Below are 25707 nucleotides of genomic sequence, written 5' to 3'. Positions count from 1 at the left end.
AATTTTCTTCCTTTCTTTGAGTGCTGGAGTTTGCCTCCTCCTTCAGCATAAAGATAAAGAGCCAACAGAAAGAAGAGCTGGGCTTTGAATTTGCCCATCAGCAGCCCATGGACAGCCAATGAAGACCCTGTTCAGACGACACACTAAGCCATAGTGGTTAAACATTTTGAGCTAAACATTATGGCTCAGCATGTCATGTGAACCATGGCTTAGCGTGTTGTGTGAACCATTCCTAACCATGGTGGCTACAAAACCACGGTTTAAAAATGCTTACTAACCATTTTGCTGCAAAACAGTTAGCAACCTAACTACGGCTTAGCGTGTTGTCTGAACAGGCCTTAAGAAAAACACATAGGTACCTGGTCACAGTCTTATGTGCAATGGTGACATGTACTGTATTTCTATTAAAATTATAAGAATTATTCCTAAGTTTCGATCTATACATATAAATTAGCATATGCAAATGTTATGCAAATTCATGTTTGTTTGTTCTCTTTTTTCCATGTCCTCTCTTTGGGCAATCACAACGGGCCACCCTAGCTGGCATACTGTCTGTCTCCGCCTGAAGTTGACATAGTACAATCCAACAGTCACATGGCCGCTGTGGGTGTAGATCGACTTTAAGACTTACTCTTAAATCTGGAGAAAAGTTTTCCGTAGAGGTGGAGATGGAATCCGATGAGACGACCGAAGCAGATTTTGTATGTGCAGAATGATCTGAATGAGAGGTAGAAGCACTAAAGGAACAGGAAAGAGAAGACGAAAAGGAGGAAGATGAAGAAGAAAATATAGTTTTATTTATTTATTGCATTATATCCCCCTTTTTTCCTCCAAGAAACCCAACGCAGCATACATCATTTCTAGATCCATTTCAATCAGGCTTCAGGCCTGGTTTTGGAACAGACACTGCCCTGGTCGCCCTGTGGGATGACCTTTGCCGAGAGAAGGACAAGGGGAGGGTGACCCTGTTCGTTCTCTTGGACCGCTCAGCGGTTTTCAATACCATCAACCATGGTATCCTTCTGGATAGGTTGTCTGGCTGGGAGTTGGAGGCACTGCATTGCAGTGGTTCCACTCCTACTTGGATGATAATAATAATAATAATAATAATAATAATAATAATAATAATAATTTATTTATTACATTTTTATACCGCCCAATAGCCGAAGCTCTCTGGGTGGTTCACAAAAATTAAAACCACAATAAAACAATAATAATAATAACCTGCCTCTCCCTCTGAATCAGGGAACAACATAAAATACAAAACATTATAAAATACCTAAAACTGATTAAAACGTATAAAAACTAATACATTATTAAAATAACAGCCAGACATCTTAAAATTCGACTGGGTAGGCCTGCCGGAAGAGATCAGTCTTTATTGCTTTTTTATATTCAGAAAGACTATTGAGTTGGCGGGTCTCTCCCCGCAGGCCATTCCACAGTCTGGGAACAGCAGCAGAGAAGGTCCTCTGGGTAACAGTTGTTAATCTAGTTTTTCCTGGCTGAAGTAAATTCTTCCCAGAGGACGTGAGTGTGCGGGGCGGATTGTACGGGAGAAGGCAATCCCACAGGTAACCTGGACCCAAACCATGTAGGGCTTTAAAGGTAATAACCAACACTTTATACTTCGCCCGGAAGCTAATTGGCAGCCAGTGTAATGATTTTAAAGCTGGTGTAATCTGATCACTCCTAGATGTACCAGTGACCAACCTGGTTGCCATGTTTTGCATTCATTGAAGTTTCTGAACTAGGCACGAAAGTAGCCCTATGTAGAGCGCATCGCAGAAGTCGAGCCTTGAAGTTACCAGGACGTGCGCTACCGTCTTTAGGTCTTCCGACTCTAGGAAGGGGCGCAGCTGGCGTATCAGCCGAAGCTGATAGGAGGCACTCCTGGCTGTCGCATCTCTCTGAGCTGACACTTGGAGCAACGGATCCAGGATCACCCCCAAGCTGTGAATGCAGTCTTTCAGGGGAAGTGTAACCCCATCCAGAACTGGTTGACAGTGGCTGTTCTGAATCAGTGCCTGAGCACGGTAATGGACTGGATGAGGGCCAACAAATTGAGACTCAATCCAGACAACACTGTTAGTGGGTGGTTCGCCTCTCTGGCTAGGTGATGTTTGCCCTGTCCTGGACGGGGTTGCACTCCCCCTGAAGGATCGGGTCCGTAGTTTGGGGGTGCTCTTGGATCCAGAACTGTCACTTGAGGCACAGGTGAACTCAGTGGCAAAGAGCACCTTTTATCAGCTTAGGCTGATATACCAACTGCGCCCTTATCTGGACAGAGATAGCCTAGCTATAGTTATCCATGCTCTGATAACCTCTCGCCTGGATTACTGCAATGCGTTCTACATGGGGCTGCCTTTGAAAACGGTCCGGAAACTTCAGCTGGTACAAAACAGGGCAGCACGTTTACTAACAGGGACTGGCCAACGAGACCACATCACGCCACTCCTTTTCCAGCTTGATTGGCTGCCAGTCCAGGTCAGAGTGCTCAGTTTTGCAGAATGGTACAATTTGAAGACATTTTCCTACACCTTCTCTCTGATCAGGAGGTCTAACAGCTTTTGTTTTAGCTGTTATGAAGTTGAGACATTTTTCACAGAAGCACCAAAAACCACCAGGACACAATGTGAGGTTTACTGCCCAGGAGCAAATCCAGGGTTTGAATGAACTCTAAGAGTGCAATCCTACATTCAGTTTGAAAACATAAAGAGGTTGGTTCCAAGGAAATATGGCTAGCATGTTGTATTCAGTCATAGGCCTGGTTCAGACAACATGTTAAACCATGCTGCTTAACCACAAAATGGTTAAGGGAATGCTTTAGTGCTTTCCCTTAACCATTTTGTGGTTAAGCAGCATGGTTTAGAGTGTAGTCTGAACCAGGCCAAAGTGAATCAACTGGGCCCCTTCCCTTGAAGCACAACCCAAGCGGTAGTAGTGGATTTCCTACATTGGGAAGGATCGGGCTACATGAGATCCCTTCCGGCACCATGATAGTAGAGCGGGCTGAAGCTCAGTGGTAGAGCGGATGCTCAATCCCTGGCGTCTCCAGGTAGGGCTGGAAAAACGCTTGCCTGAAACCCTGTTGCTGCCAGTCAGTGCCGACAATACTGGGCTAGATGGGCCAATAGTCTGACTCAGTATATGTTCCTCCCGAGAGCCGCAGGCTAGCTCGGGGACACAGGGAAAGCCACATGAAACACATAGTTCTCTGCTCCAACAGGGGGGGAATGGTTGAGGGGCTGCCTTTGCTGCCCCTCTCATCTGCCACCTGAGGCGCTGGCTTCACCCTACCTAATGGTAGGGCCGGCCCTGGATGTAGATCACGAAAATGTATTCCACTATAAATTTGTTTGGCTCTAAGGTGCCCCCAAACTCTTTTGTGTGTGTTTACCGTGACAAACATAGCTACCCCGCCGGAATTTGTTCTGGGGAACAAAAGAAAACAAAACCAAGAAATGAAATTATTGCGTTCTGAAAGACTTCCACCCATGCATGACTTGCCCGAACGAGCATTGCAGCTGATGCTAAGTAAGCCGAAATTTGAATTTGGCTTCAGCATTTGAAGGACAGGAAAATGTGATTGCTGAAGCACGAGGGCCCAAAAATATCTCCAAGATATATTTCCCCCCACAAGCAATTGAGAAACGTGACTTATATTCTGTCCACGAGCAAGCCCCCCCCCGACCGCCCTGTTGAGTGTCCAATCTGTGTTGTCATCGTCACACAATAGCCTACAGTGTCCCTAACAGCGTTTATGTGCTATTAGTCTTTTCAGGTGGGGGTGGGGTGTTGTGGAATATAAAAAAGCCTGAAGTCTGTGTAAGTCACTCGGTAAAACAATGCACGGATTGTTGAGATCTTTTTCTGCACTCCAAGAAGAGAAAGCCAACCACCCATTGAAATGCTATACACTGTTTCTATGGAACAAACCTCAGACGTGACTGAATCACGCTATTCATGAGTCAACGCTGCCTAAGAGTCTAATCCTTTGGTACTGGCTCTAGAATTTGGTTTTCCACTGAGAATTTCAGGTTTCATTTTCTTTTTCTCTTTTGACGAGCATGTTTCTAGACCCTAAGGTAGCCTTCCCCAACCTGGGGCGCTCCAGAACTATTGGACTGCAACTCGCATAAGCCCACAATCAAGTTGGTGCTGCGTTCCTCGGAAACCCGGCGCTTTCCCTCCTCCGGGATGGCGTTGGGTAATCCTGACACCAAGGGGGGAACACGGGGTTTCTGGCCATCCATCCAGGTACTGCCCTCTTCCTGGTGGAAGGCATCCAATCACAGGTTGCCTCCCACCAGGCACCGCCCAGCCACGCCTCCGCTGCGACTCCGAAGCAAGGCTTTGGGGCTGCTTTAACACTATCTTGCACATCCTCGCCTCGCTCCGGATAAAAAAGCGGGTCAATTCCCCGACTTTTTTCTCTGCAGTTTCAGAGAAAAGCCCCAAGATGGCTGCAAGAGACAGTGTGGCGTAGTAGCTAAAGTGTTGGACTGGGAGTCAGGAGATCCGGGTTCTAGTCCCCACTCGGTCATGGAAACCCACTGGGTGACTTTGGGCCAGTCACGGACTCTCAGCCCAACCTACCTCACAGGATTGTTGTTGTGAGGATAGAAATGGAGAGGAGGAGGATTATGTAAGCCACCTTGGGTTCCTTGGAGGAAAAAAGATGGGATATAAATGTAATAAATAAATAAATAAATAATGGCACCATATTTATTAATGCCACCACACACACACCCCCGGGGCTTTCAGAGAGTTTAGACAGCCCCCAACATATCTGAAGGATCCAGGTTGGGGACGTTTGCCCTAAGGCTACAAAGACAGGCTTAAGAATGTATGGGCAATGACCAGGAAGAAAAATCTCAAGGCTAAACTATATATAGTTCTGCTATTTTCTTTTCTGATTATTTTTCTTTTCAATGCAAAACACCTATAACTGTCTTATTCATGGAACAAGGAATTGGGTGCTGGGGGGGGGGAGGGGGGTTGTAAAAGAAAAAAAGAAACTGTTTAACTCTTTCCCTGCCAGCTGAATGATGCTCAGTATCTTTTCTCCCCCCATGGGTGGAAAAGCAGCTGGGAGAAGGTACATTTTTACCCTCTGGGAGAAAAACAGCTTGAAGGATTTCAAGCAAATATCCAGAAAGGAAAGAGTTAAACATCCTTCGTTATTTAAAAAATAATTAGAAATATTTTTTAACTCAGAGTGGCCTACAAAAAGCGCAAAACCCAAGGTAAGATCCAATATAATACAAACTTCTATCTTCCATATTAACACTCAGAGACAATCCGTGTCTGTCTATCTGTCTGCCTGCCTTAGTTTCAAGGACTTGACACCTGAAATTTGACCTGCATATTAAGGGAACTCTAGGAGTGTGCTGCTCCATGTTATTTGCCTTTAAAAGACATTAATTTAAATTAATTGAATGTGCCTGTGTGTTTGAAACCTACAGTACCAGCTTCAGTCACTAGATGGCAGATGTCCCTATCAGCACATAGTTTTGCAGTTGATGCAGTCTGAAGCTAGGGGTAGTAGTCCCTAGGGATAGTAGTCCCACAGAGGAGGGCCAGGATCTCTTCTCGATTCTCCCAGAGTGCAGGACACGGAATAATGGACTCAAGTTAAAGGAAGCCAGATTCCAGCTGGACATCAGGAAAAACTTCCTGACTGTTAGAGCAGTGTGACAATGGAATCAGTTACCTAGGGAGGTTGTGGGCTCTCTCACACTAGAGGCCTTCAAGAGGCAGCTGGACAAGCATCTGTCGGGGATGCTTTAGGGTGGATTCCTGCTTTGAGCAGGGGGTTGGACTCAATGGCCTTGTAGGCCCCTTCCAACTCTGCTACTCTATGATTCTAGGCCATGGGCCAGAGTTATACAATTCCCCCTCCTCCCTCAGGGGAATGAAATGAACAGACCCTCCCTTAGGGGCTATGGGGTGCACCATGGCAGGGGCGTGTCTAGGGGTGCCAGCAGACATGGCTTCACTCAGATGGGGCAGGTGCAATATGCCCAAGTCTGCTTAACTTGGCTTGAAGGCTTTGCTCCTTCAAACTAAAGGCTATTCCTATCCACGCAATGCCAAGTCCATTCGCTAGCAAAACCGTATACAGGGGTCCAGAACCTTTTTGGACTCGTGGGCACATTTGGGAACTTTTGAAATGGCTGTGGGCACCACCACAAAAAGTATCCCATGGAGGATGTGGCTGGTCATGTAATGGCAGCCGTTGGGATCTGGCTAGTCAAAAGTGAGTCAAAGCAGATGGGGTGGTGGTGGTGAGAGAGAAATCACAAGGCTAGAGGCTAGGAGGGGGAAAAACAGCAAGGTAGGGAGGAGAGGAATTGCAAGGCAAAGGGTTAAAGGGGAGGAATTGCAAGGCAAAAGGGGAAAGAGCAAGCCTAGAGGCTGGGAGGGTGAGAAACAGGAGGTAAAGAGAGAGGAGAGGAATTGCAAGGCAAAGGGGAGGAATTGCAAGGCAAAGGGGTAAAGGGGAGTGAAAGAGAATGAGTAAGGATGCAGTCCTGCCTCATTGTGACCCAGGATCAAAGAGGTGACAGGGCCTTCGAGGCCACCTGGTCCAACTGCTTGCTCAATGCAGAAAATCCAAAACAATATGCCTTAAATTCAGTGAAGGTGCAGTGTGGGGAAGAGCAGAAGACTGCATAAACACCATAGGATCATCGTTGCAGCAATTTGACATTTTCCATGCACCAGATTACTCTCCATTTTCCTCTTAGCTACTAACACACCCTTCATGTATGGAAAATAATAAACATGATGCACGCCGCTTTTTAGGGGTGTTGCTTTTGGGATGGAGGAGTCCTTGTGGTTTTATTGGAGAGGGGGACTTGGGGCGGGGGAGGGAATGGAATATGGAACATCCTGGAAGAGGGCCTGACGGGCTGGCTTGCATCTTGAACAGGTGCGCTGCAAAATTTTGTTACAGTCCTACTTGTAAATCTAAACTAGCAGATCTGTGAGCTCCATCCAGCGGAGAGCCAGTGTGGTGTAGTGATTTAGAGTGTTGGCTTGGGACTAGGGAGATCCAGGTTCTACCCCCACTCAGCTATGAAGCTCACTGGGTGACTTCGGGCCAGTCACTGACTCTTGGCCTAACCTACCTCACAGGGTTATTGTGAGGATAAAATGGAGAGGAGGATGACCATGCAAGCCACCTTGGGTTCCTTGCAAGAGGGGGGGAAGGTGGGAAACAATAATATTAACAACAACATCTTAAAATGTCTACTTCGCCCACAATTCTACATTGAAAGGCGATGAGTTCGTGGTTAGAAGGTATCTATCCTTCCAAACCAGCCTTCCTCAACCTGGGGCGCTCCAGATGTGTTGGACTGCATCTCCCAGAATGCCCCAGGCTGGGGCATTCTGGGAGTTGTAGTCCAACACATCTGGAGCGCCCCAGGTTGAGGAAGGCTGTTCTAAACCTTCTTACATAAGGATTGTGCTGTAAGAGGGTGTTTACTCAGGTGTAAGTCCCATCGTGTTCACCGGGATTTACTCTCAAGTAAGTGTGCACCAGATTACAGGTTTATTGTCATTCTCGATAGGGGCTCGATCCTGTTACTCAGCTCAATCCTTTTACAGCTCATACCTGTTGCTCAGAAGTAAGTCCTTCAATGAGAGTAATAGGGCTGGTTCCCAAGACAACATGCAGATAATTGCAGCCTACCTGACTAAAAACCTCATCTAATCCAGCGGGATTTACTTTGGGGTAAACATGCAGAGAAGATCAGGCTGGGGGAAAAAAAATCTGTACGATGAGTTTGGAGATCTCTAGGGCTCTCTGTCCCTGAAACTATTAAGGCTTCAATCCTGGCATGTGAGATGCAGTTCTAAAAAAGAGTGCCTCTGAGCATGTGCAGTTCGCTGATCACACCCAATCCTTCCAATGTACCTGGACCTGGAAAACAGGCCTTCCCCAACCTGGAGCCCTACAGATGTTTGGGACTACAGTTCCCATCAACCTTTTGCACAGGCTTTCCCCCGAAGCGTGACCCAATCAGCGGCAGTTTGTAGCACACTGTAGAGAGTGTGGTTTTAACTGCTGATTCATTGTGTGGTGGTGTTTTGTTGCTCTATTTAGTTTCCATGTCGTTTGCATTTCACCATCGCCACTTCGCCCGTATATATATACATTTGAGTAAAATATTTAAAATCTTCTTTTAGCTATGTGAATTACATTTGTACAAACGGTTCTATGGCATTTTAGTTTATTTTTTTAAAAAAGCTGTTTATAACCCACCCAGAGAACATTAGTTATTGGGTGGATTAGAAATGCAATAAGTAAATAAATAAATAAAATAAAAATCCATGCATCCCTGACTATAGGCGGTGCTAGCTGGGGCTGATTGGAATTGTAGTCCAAAACATGTGGAAGGCACCGGCTTGGGGGAGGCTGACGTAGTCTATACACAAGGCTGAGAGCCCCCCCAAATTTTTTATCTACCAGCCCCATCTCCATCAAATTAAACCAGGGAAAACTCGGAGGCGGGCTGAGCCTTCGCTCCTCTTCCGAGAAACGCGGTCTTCATTGCTCCCCGCTGCAATCGGGTGGGGAGAGAAGCGCAGAAGAAGCCCCCCGTCTTTCCCACGGGCGGAGGGGGAAGGATGGAAGAGGGTTACCTGGAGAGAGAATCGATGCTGGGCTGGCGAGTGGCCGACGGTGCCCGCTGGGAGGCGAGGCTCTCGCAGCTGGAGCTCTTCTCCATGCTTGGACGGATCCCCAGACGCGGAGGGACGCGGGTGGAGGGGGGGAGCCCGGGCCCCACAAGACCAGCGTCCGCGGGGAAGGAGCCGGAGCCAGGCTCAGGCTGTCACGGGCGTGGGGAGCCGAGAGGGGGACAGGAAGCTGCCATCTTTCGCCCACAGTGCAGTGCGCAAGGCGGGGAGGCGCGATGCTCGGGAGTCCCTCCACCCCTTCTGAGGTGGGGGGGGGGGAGGCCGCTGCTTCCATGTCTCGCCCATGGCGGATCCCGGAGCAGGATCCACAACGGAGCAGGACTACAAGGCCCATCATCCCCAGCCAGCCACGCTGGGAGTTGTAGTCCAGCACCGGCCCATCAGCCTACATTTTCTCTGCCCCGCCCCAATTTTTTTTTTTTTTTTTTTGCAAACAAATGGTTGGGGAAAAAAAAGTTCACAATTTTGTTTTTTAAAAGGCCCTGCAAGCCAAATGTTCTGTGTACCCCCCCCCCACATTACTTTTTTTGAGCGCCCTCCCTATAACTTTTAGCCTGGTCCACCACATCTGGAGGGCGCCAGGTCCGGGATGGCTGACATAGAACAAGGTTGCCGCTGCTGTGTGCGTGTGTGTTGTCCTCCCTTCCCCTTGCAGGGCTGCTGTGCCCTTACACAGCAAGCAGCGGAAGTTCAACAGGTGAAGCTTTCCCATCCCCCCCCCCACACACTGCACCTTCCTGCCTGTCGTATTTCTGCCTGTCCTTTGTCGTTATTAAAAGTTTGTTTCTGTTCTTTCAGGGAGTTGGGTTTTTTTATTTTTAAGAAACAACTTTAGCTACATTTTTCCTACTTCTCCTCCAGTCTACCCACCCCATCCCTCCCAATTTTTGCACTTTTGCGTATTCACTTGATGCGCTTTGCTGGTTACAATTTGATTCTTATGGAAAAGGGAGAAGTGGGGAAGAGAAACACCGAGAAGCAGAGAGGGAAGGAGGAAGAAAAGAAAGAGCAGGGCAGAAAAGAGAAACCAGGTAGCTGTTCATTGGCTTGTGGTGTGGTATATTCGAGGTGTTATTGTCTTGTCACTGTTAAAAAGACAGGATAGGGGCTTTGCATTGTGTGTGTCAGACAGGGTTGGGCATTTAAAACAACAACACAGTTCTAGCTAGGAAGGACACACCAGAAGGGTGGAAGTTAGTCAACAATACCACAAAGACTTCTATAGCATTTTAATAAAAAATCTAACATAAAAACATTAGAAGTGCCATGCTGGATCAGACCTAGTCCAGCACTCTGTTCACACAGTAGCCAACCAGCCATCGGCCAGGGATGAACAAGCACGACATGGTGCAACAGCACCCTCCCACCCATGTTCCCCAGCAACTGGTGCACACAGGCTTACTGCCTCAAATACCGGAGATAGCACACAACCATCAGGGCTAGTAGCCATTGATAGCCTTTGCCTCCAGGAATTTATCCAATCCCCTTTTAAAGCCATCCAGATTGGTGGCCATCACTACATCTTGTGGTAGTGAGTTCCATAATTTAACTATGCGCTGTGTGAAGAAGTACTTCCTTTTATTTGTCCTGAATCTTCCACCAATCAGCTTCATGGGATGACCCCGGGTTCTGGTATTTTGAGAGAGGGAGAAAAATGTCTCCCTATCCACATTCTCCATACCATGCCTAATTTTGGACACCTCTATCATGTCTCCCCTTAGCCTCCTTTTTTTCAAGCTAAAAAAGTAACCTTCCCTTGTAGGGGAGATGCTCCAGCCCCTTAATCATTTTAGTTGCCCTTTTCTGCACTTTTTCCTGCTCTATAATATCCTTTTTTAGGTGTGGTGACCAGAACTGTACAGAACTATAACAATTGGGTTGTTATAGCTGGGAAGGGCCATTCATTTGCCCAGGAACAGTTCTTCCAGCCTGCCTATGAGCAACGTCCTCTAACTTCCCACTCTGCACATGTTCAATGGTGAGAGAATGGAATATTCAGGCTCAGAGTTGGACAGGATTCCTGTATCTTTAAGAGCTGCATATAGATGATAAACCTCTATCCAGCCCAGTCATGGAGAAAGAATAATAATGATGATGATGATTATGACGACGACATTTGTATTGGGCTTGCAGTTGTTCAAAGCACTTCACATGCATTACCTCATGGTAAAGAACATCACTATTATTATTCCCCATGTTGCAGACAGAGGAATGGAGACGGAGAGAGAGAAAGTGCAGTTTGCCTAAGGCAGAGTGAGGGCTCATCTACACCAAGCTGGATATTGCACTATGAAAGTGGTATATAAAAGGCAGGAGCCACACTACTGCTTTCTAGCGGTACTGAAGTACACTGACAACTGTTGGGGCCCATTGAGACATACTATGTACCGCTTTCATACAGCTATATCCTGCTTGGTGTGGTTCTTGCCTTTTATATACTGCTTTCATAGTGCAATATTCTGCTTGGTGTAGATGAGCCGTGAGTCAAGACTCCAACTTGGAACATCCTGATGAATAGCTCAATCTCTCAGCCACTCTGCTACAACAGATCTTAAAATCTGTCTTGTCTTAAACTTGTCTTAAAGGCACAGGAGTCTTATCGGGGTCTGGTCTTGGCAGGCAAAGGGCGTCAGAGAAAGGTATTTGGACATGCTGATAATATCTGTGGGAAAGAGATAAAACCAGCATTAAATGATATAGATAGGCCTGCACCACATTTTTTAAAAGGCTTACAATAGGAAAAATAAATCAACAAACTAAATAGGAACGGAGATAAAATGGAGAGGAGGAACATGTAAGTCAACTTCAGTTCCTTGCAAGAGGAAAGAAGGTGAGATCAGAATGGAATAATAAATATATATAAATATAAATCTGCCAGACCATTGGTCCATCTAGCTCAGTAGTGTCAACACTGACTGGCAACCATAGCCCTCCAGGGTTTCAGGCAGGAGCCTTTTTTTTCCAGCCAGACCTGGATATGGCAGGGATTGAACTGGGGGCCATGCTCTCCCCTTGGACATGTGGGGAGGAGGGAAAAGAAAGAGATCTGAAAAGGAATGGACAACAATCTATAAAATTTATGTCAGCCTGTATGACAGCCAAAAGACTGCTATTACAAAATTAGAAGGATAAAAGTAGGGTGACCATATGAAAAGGAGGGCAGGGCTCCTGTATCTTTAACAGTTGCATAGAAAAGGGAATTTCAGCAGGTGTCATTTGTATATAGGGGGAACCTGGTGTAATTCCCTCTTCATCCCCACAGTTAAAGGTGCAGGAGCTATACTAGAGTGACCAGATTTAAAAGAGGGCAGGGCACCTGCAGCTTTAACTGTGGTGATGAAGAGGGAATTTCACCAGGTTCCCCATATATACAAATGACACCTGCTGAAATTTCTTTTTTAACTGTTAAAGATACAGGAGCCCTGTCTTCCTTTTCATATGGTCACCCTAATAAAGGTTCACTTCCCACAATGCAATGGACTCAGGACCTAACAACGCTATCAACGTTTGAACGGGTGGTATACAGGAGCCACTCATGAATGGATAACTATATGGATGTTTGGTCTGCTTTTCTTGAAACTTATGCATAATCTCCTTCTGCCTTTTTTTAAAAAAAAAATTGTGTTGATGGAATATGGATATTTCTATGCATGTAATTCCTTTTTCTTTTTTCTTTTTCACAATTTGTTTTTTGTTTGGTTCTGTTAAATTCACATTAAAAAGTGTGGCTTCTATATCCCTATGAAATCCACCCTCCAATACACATACACATTTTCATGCTGACTAATAAAAGCTTTGGAAATAGACTACTATTTACAGCCACTAGAAAAATGTATATTTGTAATTGACTCTGTAGTCCAGAGATGCAACTTCCTTTCATTCAGCCTAATGAATTCTGTGTAACTTCAAGGACTGCACATTCCAAGAAGAAGAGCTCATATTTTCTTGTTGCTACAAGATCACCAGACTTGGGATCGACGAAGAGTCTGGTGTTGCTTTAAAGAAGACTGCATTTATTGTGGCATCAGGCTTTTGTGTCTGAAAATCCACTTCATCAGATGCATCCATTAAGGGCTCTAAAAATCCGCAAACACTTGTGCCATAATAAACATGTTCAACTTTAAGGTGCTGCAAGGCTCTTTATCGTTTTTGCTACAACAGACTAACAGTGGGCCAGATCTACACTATTGCTTTAAAGCGCTTTATAACAGTTTTATAGCGCTTTAAAGCAGTTAAAGCGCTTCATAACTGTTATAAAGCGCTTTAAAGCAGTAGTGTAGATCCGGCCCTGGTTACGTCAATGAAAGTTGCTCCCCAGCTCACGAAGATGCTGATGGATAAACAACTTGGGACCAGGATACCTGAGAGAGCGCCTTCTCCCTTACCAACCTGCCCGGTCACTGAGGTCATCCGAGGACCTGCTCCTGGTGGTTCCACATAGACCTATCCTCCGATTGGAATCCACCAAGGGAAGAGCCTTCAGCGTGGTGGCGCCCCTCCTGTGGAATTCCCTGCGTCTGGAGGTCAGGCAGGCTCCAACCTTGTACTCCTTTCGGCGCCTCCTGAAAACGTCTTTATTCCAAGAAGCCTTTCTCTAACATGCAGCCTTGGATTACTGTTACTGCTTCTTTTAAATTTTGTTTTAGCTGTTTTTATTCTGTTTTTATTTTCATTTTACCTTGTACACCGCTCTGAAATTTTTCAATGGGGAGCGGTATATAAATATTCTAAATAAATAAATAAATAAATAAATGTCAATGGAGGCTGGTGGCTCCTATTTCAGTTGGGTGGTGAATCCACTCTTGAGTTTCAGTCAGAGCTTTATAGGAGCTGTCCAAAGTGCTGAACCCATTTTGGAGATAGGATTCAGCACTTTGGATAGCTCCTTTAGAGTTCTGACTGGTTCAGGTTGAAAACCCGAGTGGACTCACTGCCCCACTGAAGTAGGAGCCACCAGCCTACACTGGATCATGTACTAGGCCATACAGAAGGCATTTCCTTGCATTCATCCTGTCTGTCAGGAGAACAGGAAGAAGGGCGGAAGTGTGGTAAAGCTTACAGGGCAAGAGATTTTAAATACAATAACTGAGGTCAAAGTCATGACAGGGAGTGATTGGGGGGGCTGCTTCCCTCAGGAATATTCATAATTATTATGCAATAGACCCCTTCCCTACACTTTCTTTTAATGCATAAGATAAAAGGAAACAGCATGCAAGCCATCCTCTACAAAAGTAAACCTGTGTCTGCCTTTCAATGGGAAAGAACCACATCTCAATGGCAAAATACACGCTTTGATGCAGAAATCCCCAGGTTCAATCGACAGCATCTCCAGATAAAAAAGGGACCAAAGAGCAGATGAGTACTAGAACCCAAAGGGGTCATCCCAGGAAGCTGGTTGCTGGGAGTTTCAGGACAAATAAAAGGAAGGACTTCTTAACCTATGGTATTCGCTACCACAAGATGTAGTGAGGGCCACCAATTTGGACGGCTTTAGAAGGGGGTTGGATAAATTCCTGGAGGAGAAGGCTATCAATGGCTACTAGTCCTGATGGCTAAGTGCTACCTCCAGTATTCAAGGCAGTAAGCCTACATACAGCAGTTTCTGGGGAACACGGGTGGGAGGGTGCTGTTGCACCCATGTTGTGCTTTGTTGGTCCCTGGTCGACAGCTGGTTGGCCACTGTGTGAACAGAGTGCTGGACTAGATGGACCCTTGGTCTGATCCAGCATCAGGGCTCTTCTTATGGTCTTATGTGATGAAAAACCTCTCCCTGAGACCCTGGCAATGCCTTCTTCCAGTGGGCCCACCCTTCTTTCTCCTACGACCAGTCGTTTGGTGGTTTCTCAGCTGTTTTGCAGCCCCCCCCCCACATTCTAAAAGGTTGGAATGCCTGTCCTAAGGCTTAGTTAGTAAGCCGGGCTGAGCACTGCTTCGGCACAGGATCCAAAATCTAAGTTGGAGCAGGCTAATTCTGACCAGATTGGTCCAGTCCTCAAGTGGGTTGGGACCAGACAGCTGCCTGCCCAGCCACACAAACCCCCTGCTCCGTACTCAGACTTGTCAGGGGTGCCCACAGCCATAGCTGTCGCCATCTCCCCCCCCCCCCCAATTTGAATGTCCGAATCTTATTTTGTATCTAGAGTCCAAAGCAGATTGGACCAGGTCTGAATCGGCCTCTGAAGTGAGTTGGGGGTCCCATGCACAGCCCTAGTAGTAAAAGGGTTCGGGTGCAATCCTTTGCATATTTTAACAGGAGGAAAAAATCCTATGACTCCCATTATGCCCCAGCCAGCCATTCTGGGAGTTGTAGGACATTTTTCTTTTCTTTTGAAACATGCCTAGGATTGCACCTTTAAGGCAAACTATGCCAGTATTTTGGCCTTGCTCCTTTTGCCTACCCACCATGGGAATGCGCTCCCCCGCCCAGGTGCTTCCCCGAAATTGAATTCCGCTGTTGTGCTGAAAGAGATTCAACAGCCCTGGAGTAGACAATACCAGATGGAACGGACAAATAATGCGACCTGAGTTAAGCCAGCTTCCTATGCAATGCGCTGGCTAGTAAACAGTGTAAGGGTAGGGTGAGGGTTAACTAGACCTTGGGACTGGCATGTCTTTTAATTTGTGAATTTTATGGTTCCATAGGAAGGGAGATAAGAACCAGGCAGCTGTATGGGGGAGACGACTGGAGCCAAGCTGATTGTAACTGTCTTGTGTCCTTGAGTGATTAACCATCCCTGGCTGAGGTGTGAAGCAACTCCACGTATCAAAGCTGAAGGGAGGGGGGAAGGAGTGAAAAGAATAGTATAAAGACATCCCTGTGAAGGGAACAGGGGGGTGTCGGCTGAGTTCGGTCTGGGTGATGTATGAATTGTAGTTTTAGTTTTTAGCTTGCTTGCTCTGGGTTCTTACATAGGGTGACCAACTGTCAGGATTTCCCCGGATTTGTCCTGGTTTTTGTTGTTTCCATAGTGTCAGGGGGGATTTTCTATAATTTCAATAATGTCCTGGAATGACACACCTTCCCCTTTAAGGCTGCCATTAGCATGGCAGGAGGGAATGACATGCTTTCTTGAGGCACATCATTCCCCCACCCCGAGCTCCAATTGAGGTCTTAAAGGGGAAAGTGGGTCATTCGTGGACATTATAGAAAAGGCCCCAATTGGAGTGGATGGTGGTGCAGAATGAAATCCTTTCCCCTCCTCCACTCCAATCGGGTTCTTTAAGGTGGCGGGGGAATAACGTACTTTCTGCAGGACTCAGAAAGCTGCTTCCCCACACACACACTAGGTGTCCTCTTTTTTGGTTTCCCAAATATGGTCACCCTATTCTTACATATATATATATATATATATATATATATATATATATATATATATATGCATGCTTTTATAGTTTTATTCTGCTAATCCCATGTATTCCTACCCTTTTCCTAATAAATGGTCTTAAACCTCATTTTGTGTGAGCCGTGAGTGTCTGTGCCTGGGAATCCGTGCTAAATCCAGTCGAGAAGCCAGCTGGTTGCTGGTCGCTCTTCCTTTACAAACAGAACTTCCCTTGTTTTGTTCTATTTAATACAGTGCAATGAGTTTTAAGGTTATGAGGTTGCCCATCTGTAGGCTCTGATTCATCCCCACACATACATACATACACACACACATGCAGCACATTCCTCCTCCACCACCACCATCACATGCCTTAGTTGCCCTCACTACATTTCTGTCTGCAGGGCTGGCAAAGAGAGCACCGGTGGCTTGGAGCAAAGGGTGAAGGCCTCTGATTCGAACCTTTCAAAATCCCCCTCTGCAGAGCTTTCTGGAAAAGCAAGGGAGAAGCGGAAGGAAGTAGGAAACAGAAACGGCATTGTTACTAAAGGATGCAGGCCCCGAAGGGCCGGGAGGTCAGGATACCTTGGTCATTTGGCCTCCGCAATGTTTTTCTGAGGAAGATGCGAGGCAGGAGGAGGAGAAAATGAAACAGAACTTGGTTTATTGCTGTGGACGTCATGGCACAGTACCTGAGGACTTCCAAATTGGTTTTAAATCATTGGGATCTTGTCCGGTGGCATTAGGGTTACCCCTCTATCTCCACACACCGTGAGACCCCTGCCCTGCCCTCCCCACGGAAGCTTCCACCCCATCCCAAAAGCCATTATTGCTGTGCAGGGCTGAGCAAGGGAGAGAAGGAGAGGAAAAGCGAGAAAGAGGGTGTGTGTGAGAAGAAGTGATATGGGAGGGGGGTAGGGCATTCTCTTTCTCAGCCCTGCGAGAGGGCCTTAGAGAACATGGGAGCAGTGGTGGGATGTGGTGTGTGAATGAAAACCTACAGATGGCCAAGCTAGTATCCTTAAATTCATAAAACTGTACTGAACAGGAATATAACATCTACACCAAGCAGGATATAGCTCTATGAAAGCAGTATATAAAAGGCAGGAGCCACACGACTGCTTTATAGCAGCATTGAAATGCCCTGACAACTGTTGGGGCCCATTGACACATGTAGCATATACCACTTTCATAGTGCAAAATTATGCTTAGTGTAGATTAGGCCGTAATGTTCTGTTTAGCTGCCAGTGCATTGCATAGGAAACAGTCAGACTAGTTAGCCATCTCCTCTGATATTGTCTGCTCCAGGGGTGTTGAAGCTCTTTCATAAGGCCAGAATTCCATTTTGCAGATGCTCCCAGTGATGGGCAGGGCAAAAGGGGCAGGGCCTAAAATACTGAAAACACCAGCTGCATATTTTAGCGTAATGCTCTTACTGCCAGAAACTGAGCCTTAGGAGAGGCATCTGAACCTTTTAGAAAGGTGGGAAATCACCTTTTGATCCATAGTCGTGGAAAAGGGGTCAGACCCAAGGGAAGGGGGCGTTGCTGTCTGGAGAACCATGGAGGCCATATTGGGACTCTGAACAGGTCAGAATTGCCTCTGTGGTCTAAAGGAATATCCTTCTTGATGATGGATCAAGCACACGCTATGTCAACACTCCAATAACTGAAACTCTTTTGCACAGCTAAAGAATGAATAAAACAGAATGGATGGATGAGGATTGTACAAATTAATGGAGGATAGGTCTACCAAGAGATAGTAGCTATGACAGCGAAGTAGAGAACCTCCATATCCAGGAACAGTATATCTCTGATATACTGTAAACGACAAACGTGGGCCAACCTCACAGTGTGTTCTGTTTGTAAACTTCCCTGGTGTGTTGGGTACCTGCTGTTAAGAGACAGAATGCTGGACTAGATGGGCCTCTAACCTTACCTGTCAAGGTGAATATTACGGTTTTATCCTTTCATGAGATAAAATAATCCTCTTCTCTGTGGTGGACAGGAGCACCGTGAGAAGGGGTGGCACAGGATCTGTTCTGAAAATGCGTGCATGATTAGGGTAGGAAATAAGTGGGATGGGACCTGCAAGAAAATGTTGCCGCATGCTATTGAGTGTTTGACCCCTTTGGGAAAGCATCATGTCCGGTCACACTTTTAATATCCTCAGTCATCTTTCATGCATGATGGGGGAACTGGGCCAAATGTTGAAGGAGGTGCCCACTTATGCACTGCCCAAAATAAATAAATGTGGAATTGCATTAACAAAAAAAGAGAGAGGACAAAACAGGAAACCAATTTGTATACTATTTGCATATGCTAAGATATACATATAGGTGCAAATTTCTAAATTAGAACTACAATTTAAACAGAAATAAAATACATCTCACCACTGTGGGAAAAACTGGCCAGGTAATCAGTTTGTCTACTCAGACTGCTGTGCAGGTGCTAATTAGGGATGGCCCCTGCTGCTCTCCCTCCTCGTGGTCGACTTAATGTATTTATTATTTATTTATTGGTGGCATTTATATACCACTGAATATATTAAAATCCTTCAGCAGTTCACAATATTAAAATACATTTAGATACAATACTACACAATACAACAATCAAAACACAACATTTAAAAGCACATTAAAACAACTGCAGTAAAAAAAAACTATTTAAGGAGCAGCAATGGGCATGATTAGTTGATTTAGAGCCCAGGAAAAATCTATGTGAAAAGGTGCCTTTTGAGGAAGCCCTTGAAAGACGCCACATTTTCCGCCTCCTGAACTGCATGGGGGAGGGTTTTTTTCCAGTGGATGGGGGCCACTACAGGGAAGGCCCGCCATCGAGGTTCTTCATGGCGACATTCCGTTCGCTTTGGAATAACCAGTAAGGCCTCCTCTGAAGATCTTAAGGGTCGCCTGGGTATGTACAAGGAAAGGTGATCTGATAGGTCCCAGGTTTACGGCTTTATAGGATAACAGAATCTTGTACATAGCTCGGTAGCTAATAGAGAACTCAGGCCATAGCTAGACCTAAGGTTTATCCCTGGATCATCCAGGGGTCAAACCTGTTCATCTAGGTGACACACAGAGGATCCAGTGCTCAGGCAGGGGCGAACCCTGGATGATCCCAGGATAAACCTTAGGTCTAGCTGTGGCCCAAATGCAGTTCTTTTAACACAGGTGTTATGTGAGCATACCTAGGTCTCCCAGGCAGGAGCTACACTACTGCTTTAAAATGGTTTATAACAGTATTGACAACTGTTGGGGCCCTGGACACACTCCATATACTGTTTTCAAACCACTTTCAGCGTGTTCTTTCCTGCTTGGTGTAGATCTGGCCCCAGTGAGCACTCTAGCTGCTGCATTCTGCACTAGCTTCAGCTTCTGAATGACGCACTAGGGTAGCCCCGCATTGAGTGTATTTAAGTAGTCTAACTATGACTTGGGACTGGATAACCCATCAAACAGCAGACGTCTTCAACTACAGGATTGTCCTCTGCCAACTCTCAAAACGGAGGCTGTCCTCTGCAAGTTAGGACACCCGGCCACCCTAAATAGTTGAACTATCCAGGAAATTCCATTATATCTGATAAAGCTAAAAGTGGTTGAAGCACTCAAGACACTAAAAGCCCATCTACAGTCTTTTAAGGATTAAAAACAACCACACACACACACATTCTATTTTTGATCTGAAGGTTATTTCAGGACATGCTGAGCCATGAGTTGGATATGTTTCAGAATATTCATATGACTGGCTCCTGCAGAAAAAATGATTTTTTAAAATTTATTTAAAGAAGTCTACTTGTTCTAGTGATGTTGCCCACACAGAAACACTATTATTTAAAAAAAAAAAACAGCCATGTGTATTGAGCTCAAACTACTGGGTTTAAGAGGTAAATTCACATGATGCTCAATGAATTATAATGCTCTTTGATCTGACTCAGAGTCCCACATAATATGCATCGTGCACTGCAGATCCTGCATTGAGTAGGAGGTTATATTAGATAACCTCCACAATCTCTCCTGCAATTCTACGGTTCTAACTGGAGATGCTTTGGATCAGCGGAGGCTGGTGGCTCTGATGAACAGTGGGGTGGTAAATCTACTCTAGCTTTCAGTTAGAAACCAGTCGGGACTTTAGAGGAGTTATCCAAGGTGTGGATCTGGAACCCTGGAAAAACAGGGTTCTGGATTATGTAGGAAAAGCCCTATGTTGTGTGTACAGTTAGTTGTACATGCAGACCCCATACAGACATTCAACTGATCATGTGTTGATCTCCCCTTATCCCCCACTAGAGCATACACCCACTATAGTTATGTTGTGTGAATAGGACTTAGGCATTCCAGTTACTGGTAGAATCAAACCTAAGGGCTAATCCCAGCATAACTGGTTGTGCAAAGAAGCTCTAATTCAGCTGCAGGAGAGGTCAGGATAGGGCAAAGACACATTCGCTATGATGGGACAAGGGAGAGGGCTTTCTCTGTTGTGGCACCCCGACTGTGGAGTGCCCTCCCCTTGGTGGCCCGACTGGCACCAACGCTGATTTTATTCCGGCGCCAAGCGAAAACATGGCTTTTTAACAAAGCTTTTAATTGTTGAATTCACTAGGCACATTGTTTTAACTGTTTTAATACTTTTACTGCTTTTAAATTATATATTGTTTTAACTTGGTTTATGGTTTAATTTGTTTTTAGCTGTGTATATTTACTGTTTTTATATTTTTATCTGTACGCCGCCCTGAGATCTTATTGATATAGGGCGGGATAGAAATGTTTTAAATAAATAGATAAATAAAGATGCCCTGAAAATCAGCGCTGTGCAAATTTGATCTGCTATGCAGATACAACCCTTAAATCTGAACTTGCAATAATAATAATACATTTCCAGGCGAGGGTGTGCTTTCTCACAAAGAGTGATGCACAGAAGTAATTTTGCAAGACCAGGGTCCGAGTTGTCAGAAGGAAGCCATACATTAGGTCCTCCATTTTTATTTGAGATTCTCCTCCTGCCTCCCAAGGATAAGCCATTGCTTAGGATGAAAATAAAACAATCATATCATACAAAAGAAACAAAAAAAACCCAACAACAACATTGTATATTAAGATACAAAAGGTAAGCTTTTTTTTTCCTTTGCTGTATAAAATACAAAGCTTGGACAGTACATTTTTATTTCACATGTGTATAAATATAACCCCAAGAATATGATTTTCAGTATTCCTACCAAAATATTACATTTTGCTTTGTACAAAAGTTTACAAAAAAACCTTCTCTCTATATTTACAACCCAATACTGAGAAGACCTCCTGACTCAATAATGCAAAATACAAGGGTAGTGCATTTAACTGTAATGGTAAAAAGATATATATAATGCTATGAAAGATGCAGATATTTTTTTAAAACACTCTCCCCCTACTTTCCCATGTTTTGGTCACAAAGGCGCAATTAAGACCTACTCAAAGATTGCAAAAAACGTGCAAGCTTTCAAAGATCTCCATATCTCTTCATTAAGCAGGATGTTTTGTAATATCTTTCCTGATGAAGAGATCTAGAGTTCTTGGAAGCTTGCACATTTTGGGTGTGTGTGTGTGATCTGTGATATGGCCCAATAACCGTATCACACTATATTGATTTTGGGATTTTTGTTATGGTGAACATGTCTGCCTTCGTCTTTGTTGTTTCCTTGCATATGGCGGTCCAAAATAAGTAGAAGGTAGACAAGGCCATGACTCTTGCACAACTTTGGATCATTTTAATGGTAGATACTCAGAAATTGCCAGAATATAAAAGCCAACAGGCCAGTACCAGCACTTAGGCAGCTATTGGGACCCCAGCATCATTGCTCACCCCTCCCACACACAATGCCCTGAAATGGTGGTACACTGGGGGAATTGTGGGTAATGAAAATGGCAGGCCCATTTCAGATCGTAATGCTGCTGCTGGCTGCTCCCAATAGCAGGATAGCTCAGCAGTGTGGGAGTGGTGACACCGCCAATGTAGGAGGGGCCAACTCAAAATTGGCATCGCTTCTGGAATTCCAGCAGCCTTTATCAGGGTCTCAGCAAACAATTACATTGTGCGGTGAACTTACGCTGCTGCATTCTGCACTAGCTTCCGCTTCTGTAAGACGGTGAACTTACGCTTTGTTTCAGCGATACCTTGTGTTTATAATGGGGAGATTCCCAAATTAGCCTGCTAAATGAAGGGAGCTGAAACAAACATAAGCCATCCCGTTGTGTGCATCTACTAGTCTACAGCATTTGAATGTGGGGATGCGGTGGGGCAGGGAAAATGACCCCATGCTTCACCGGTTTCCCCTCTTCCCTCCCCTCTTCCATACACGGCCAGTGATCTCGTTTCTCTAGGGGTGTTTGTGTAAAAGGACACACTGGGACTCCCTGAGACAACCAGTTGACAGGCAAGGGGAAATCCCAGAAGCACTCCGCTGAGTGCAGTCCTATCGCTGAGGCTTGACTAGCTGGGCAAAGGGGAGGGAGGGAAGGAGGGGGAAAAATGGGCCTAAGAACCGGAAGGCCGAGACCAGGAGAGGAGGGCTTGGGAGGTGGGGGACCTGGAGAGGTAACAGTGGCGGAGGTGTGGAGAGGCTGAATATTACATCTTTCATTGGAGCAAAGTCAAATCTTAGGCCCCAGGTCTCTAGGTCCTTGTGAGTTTGGTACTCAGGCTTCATTCTCCTATAAGGAGAAGGGTAGCAGGAGACTGGGCAGGCAGTGAAGCCATCAGCAGCTACCCAGGATGGAGGCGCTGAGATTTAGATTATCCGAGTTAGGAAGCTGCCTTATACTGAGTCAGACCACAGGTCCATCTAGCTCAGCATCTTCTCCAAACTCCGTATTGATTGGCAGACGTGGCTCTCTGGGTTTTTTAGACAAAAGTATTTTCCAGCTCTACCTGGAGATGCTGGGGTTTGAACCTGGGAATTTCCGCATGCAAACATGCACTGTCTCAACGAGCTGCAGCTCTTTCCCGACACCTGGTGCCTACTCCTGAGAAGTGCTAAGCATTCTCGGGTTGGATGTTGTTCTGGGTCCCCCAACCTTCTACACTTCACTGTTAAGAACATAAGAAGAGCCATGCTGGATCAGACCAAAAGTCCATCTAGTCCATTACTCTGTTCACACAGTGGCCCACCAGCTGTCAACCAGAAACCCACAAGCAGGACACAGATGCAACAACACCCTCTGGCCTATATTCCCAAGCAACCAGTTTATACAGGCTTACTGCCTGATATTGGAGGTAGCACCTAGCCATCAGGACTAGTAGCCTTTGATTGCTTTCTCCTCCAGGAATTTATCCAACCCCCATTTAAAAGCATCCAAGTTGGTGGCCATCACTACATCTCAAGATTTATTTTTATATCTACCATGGATGGACGTTTTGCCCTCCAGATATTTTGGCCTACAACTCCCAACATCCCTCATCATTGGCTATGCTGGCTAGGGTTGATGGGAATTGTGGACCAAATCAATCTGGGGTGCCACAATTTGTCCAGCCCTTGTATACATAGACACACACCCTATAGCCCTTAGTAGAACAGTAGGGGTATTTCTGATGCAGTGGACTTCTCCTCCTGTGTCTCTGCTCAGCTTTGTAGATGTAATTACTAGCCAACGCATTTAGGATTGAGAAAGCAGATTTCTGTGCTTAGATGAACACGGCAATCTCTTTGAATTTGTTTCTCGCTGTAAACCATTAGGAGCTCCTTCAACCATTTGGGGGACGTATGTGTCAGGTCCGGACTCACTCCTGTCTAGAGTAGATCCATTGAAATCGACAGGAATTAAGTTAGTCATGAAGAAATTAAATTAGTCATGAAGAAATAAGTCCCGTTGATTTCAGTGGGCCTGCTTTAAGAAGAAATGAGCCTGGGGCTCAGTTCAGACAACACATTTCTCAACGGGGGTTTTAGAATGCCATGGTGGAGATTTTACACCACCATTGAGAAATGTTTCGTGTGGCGGGAAAACTCTACACACGGTGGAGATTTTTTGGGAAAACACTCCACACTGAATATCCACGCTGTGCAGAGGAGAGCTCCTGCATGACCATTGTGTGGCGTGTTGTGTGGCGGGCTCCATGGAGTTTTCCGTTGTGTTGAGTTGATTTTCCCCACTGGCTACGGAGTTTCCTGGCAAGAGCCGCCGAAAGAAGGGAATGTCGCTGTAGGAAAGCTGGGGTTGGTTTTTTGCAGCAGTGCCTGATGGGATACCATCAGGTGGACTCCACAGTAGCCCATAGTCACACAACGGTGGAATTACAACGTGTTGTGTGGGGAGTACCCCCTGAAAACTCAACCGTTGAGTGGAGTTTTCACACTGCGTTGACTAACGTGTTGTCTGAACTGAGCCTGGATCTGGCTTTTCCTCTACAAATCATTGTGGAGTGAAATCTTAAAGAACAACAACAACAAAAAAGCCATGGGTGTGTAATCATCAGCTGTTCTCTCTCTTTCTCTCAGGAATGACCACCTAAGATTTCATCAAGGTTGATGTCTTTCATCCAGTCATCATTACCGGGCTCCGTTTTCAATAGAGAATCAATGAAGTCTGGATCGCTGTTGAGTGCTGGCCCGATATTATCTCCTTGCTGGCTCAGAAAGTCAAAGGCGAGATCACTAGCGTGATCAGTTCCTTGGTAAGGCCTGACAGATGCCGGGTTGGTACCGGATGGGAAATGGTTGGACGACAAAGGGTGTGATGGTGTCATACCCACCCCAGGTGGGTTTAAGTGTGGCACCGCCTGTGCCCGTACCTGGTTAGGCCTTGCGTTCTGGGATTTCGGTGCTCCGGACACTTGGCTATTCAGAGTTGGGTTCATTTGGCTGACCGGCGTTCTCATCTGGACGGTGGCCAATTGGTTAGGAGGCACCATGGCACGCTGGGGGAATGGCTGGTGGACAGCTGTGCGCTGTAGTGGCTGATTTGTATAGGAGCCACTGGTGGGAAAAGGGGACGCCACCGCCTTCCGTGTTTCCTGTTGCTTTGTTCCTGTTTCTTGAGAGACCCAGCTCTGAGCTGCAGAACTTGAGGTGACCATAACGTTGGAAGGTCTTTGCGCTGAGGTCCCCTGGTTCAGGCTGACTTTCCCTGGCTGGGAGTTGATCCCCGGCCCACTGTCGAAGGCTGACAAGTTATTGCCTTGCCCAGCGGGCGGTGCTTGCCGAGTTGCCGCCGGGTTGTTTTGATTGGTTAGGATTTGGTTGGGGTTCCTGTGCTGCGGCACTTGGCTCACTGTCAATGTCGTCACGTTGTATGCGCTGGGCTGGCTGCAAGGGATGCTCCCGTAGCAGCCCATGTGGCGGGCTGCCGGAAGAGAAGGCATCCTGGCTCCGTGAGCCGTGGACAACAGGTTTGAAGCCTGGGGCGAGATGGTAGGGCTCGAAATGGGGTTGGAAAAGCACAGGTTGGAGCTGATGGTCACAGCAGGTGATCCGCCTAGAAAAGGAGGAGAGGGAAAGAAAAGAAAGAGGAAAACTCTACTGATCATCCATTTCTAGGTTCCAAAGAGACCTCAGTTTGACCAAAGTGTCTATGGGTGCCCCCTTTCCTATCATGGCCCACTTTTTAACCTCCCCACCACCACAATGCAGGTGGAAGTGGAGCATGATTCGCTGATGGTCCTTTCAGCCCTGCTAGCTCACCGGAGCAAGAGAGAACGCC

At 46.0% G+C, this 25707-nt stretch overlaps 2 protein-coding genes across 2 annotated transcripts in view; both read right to left on the bottom strand.

Moving 5' to 3' along the window:
* MTMR2 (myotubularin related protein 2) overlaps window positions 1-8741 on the bottom strand; it is a 40281-nt gene extending 31540 nt beyond the window's left edge. The window contains exons 1-2 of the mRNA XM_063127145.1: window positions 8656-8741; window positions 632-737 (exon numbers count right to left, since the gene is read on the bottom strand). Of these exons, the coding sequence (XP_062983215.1) occupies window positions 632-737; window positions 8656-8741 (192 nt within the window). The remainder of the gene's footprint in view (window positions 1-631; window positions 738-8655) is intronic.
* Window positions 8742-24443: 15702 nt separating this feature from the next.
* The window catches only part of MAML2 (mastermind like transcriptional coactivator 2), a 181751-nt gene continuing 180487 nt past the window's right edge, over window positions 24444-25707 (bottom strand). The window contains exon 6 of the mRNA XM_063127739.1: window positions 24444-25482. Within this exon, the coding sequence (XP_062983809.1) occupies window positions 24503-25482 (980 nt within the window). The 3' untranslated portion in view covers window positions 24444-24502. The remainder of the gene's footprint in view (window positions 25483-25707) is intronic.

This window comes from Elgaria multicarinata, chromosome 5 (genome assembly GCF_023053635.1).
Source record: "Elgaria multicarinata webbii isolate HBS135686 ecotype San Diego chromosome 5, rElgMul1.1.pri, whole genome shotgun sequence".
Classification (NCBI taxonomy): domain Eukaryota; kingdom Metazoa; phylum Chordata; class Lepidosauria; order Squamata; family Anguidae; genus Elgaria; species Elgaria multicarinata.
This window is presented reverse-complemented; position numbering and strand designations above follow the sequence as displayed.